At 60.1% G+C, this 1,450-nt stretch overlaps 1 protein-coding gene across 1 annotated transcript in view; it reads left to right on the forward strand.

The window, feature by feature from the left end:
* The first annotated feature begins 678 nt into the window (after positions 1-678).
* The window catches only part of LOC138745863 (sorting nexin-24-like), an 18,732-nt gene continuing 17,960 nt past the window's right edge, over positions 679-1,450 (forward strand). Inside the window, exons 1-2 of the mRNA XM_069903287.1 lie at positions 679-682; positions 1,003-1,196. Of these exons, the coding sequence (XP_069759388.1) occupies positions 679-682; positions 1,003-1,196 (198 nt within the window). The remainder of the gene's footprint in view (positions 683-1,002; positions 1,197-1,450) is intronic.

The raw sequence follows: 1,450 nt of genomic DNA on the forward strand, positions 1-1,450 counted from the left end.
AGACTTTACACCCGTCATGTTTATTTTAATTAAAGTGGTTTGTCCCTGTAGGTGATGAGGGAGACTGTGGTAGCCGAGCCATCGATCCATCCGTACAGAGTCGTTGCTGTGTGGCCTCATACCCCCGGTACTGGCCAAGGGCAGGACTAAGCTTCACATCAAACTCCATGGACATTGGATGCCAGTGGAGGTGAATGGGTCAGAGAAGGGTTTGGGCACAGCAGTAATGGTCTGTTTTACAGCACAGAGACTGGCCCCTCTGCCAAGCTCTCCATACTCACCAAGGTGCCTAGCCCAGCTTGTCCCATCCTGCCAAACATTTCCTACCCAGGGATTTGTCCAAATGTCACAACTGTGAAGGTTCCAATCGTAGCTCTGGCAGTTTGTGCCCCTCAGCTCACCTTGAATTTTGGCCCCATCCCCTGAAATCCAACTCCCTCTCCTGGGGAAGAGACGATGACAGTGAGGGCCCTGATGATCTTCCACACCTCTACAAAGTAATCCTGCAGCTTCCGATGCTCCAGAGATAAAGGAGGTTGCCTGGAAGAGGCAAGGTTCGCAGACCTGGGGCTTTTCTCTTTGGACCGGACGGAGAAGGATGAGAGGAGACTTGATCGAGGACAAGAAGATTCTGCAACGTAGATGAGGTGGACAGCCAGCATCTTTCACCCAGGACACATGGGTACAAAGTGAAGGGAGGGAAGTTTTGGGGAGTTTTTTTTAAAGAACAGAGTTGTGGGGGCCTGGAATGCCTTGCCGGGGAGGCTGGAACAGTGGGTGGGGGTGGGGGCGGGTGGATTGAAGAGACTCTCAGACAGGCACAAGGATGAAGAAAAATAGAGGGTGACGGGGTAGGGAGGATTTAGTTATTTTGGGTCAGAATATAGAACATTGAAGGCTGAACGGCCTGTACTGTTCTCTGATCGAAATATCTCTGCTGGGGGCCCAGAATCGAAGCGATTGTGGTCAGGGGACTGAGATGCCGTTTTGTGTGCTATCCAGGCAGGTCAGTCGAGACTGGCCACAGACGGTGCGGAACAAACACTGGGCTTCACTGGGTGGGGGGTCAGACCCGAGGCTCCTGTCCCGCGGGGGAGACGCTCTCTTCCCCTCCCCCGAAGGCAGACTCTCCTCCCCCGCGGCCACATCCCTTCGCTCCAGGTGCCGGACGGGGAGGAGGTGCTCGGGAACCTCCGGCGGGGCGGGGCGGGGCGGGGCGGGGCGGGGCGGGGCGGGGCGGGGCGGGGCGGGGCGGGGCGGGGCGGGGCGGGGCGGGGCGGGGCGGGGCGGGGCGGGGCGGGGCGGGGCGGGGCGGGGCGGGGCGGGGCCGCCTCCTCGTGCGCGCGCCCACCTCCTCGTGCGCGCGCCCGCCCGCCCAGAGCGCGTCAGGTGTCGCCACTTAGCGAGTGACCGTCTCCAGGACGGGTATGATCACGGTGCGGATCCCGTA

The sequence above is a fragment of the Narcine bancroftii genome, chromosome 11 (genome assembly GCF_036971445.1).
Source record: "Narcine bancroftii isolate sNarBan1 chromosome 11, sNarBan1.hap1, whole genome shotgun sequence".
In the NCBI taxonomy this organism is placed as follows: domain Eukaryota; kingdom Metazoa; phylum Chordata; class Chondrichthyes; order Torpediniformes; family Narcinidae; genus Narcine; species Narcine bancroftii.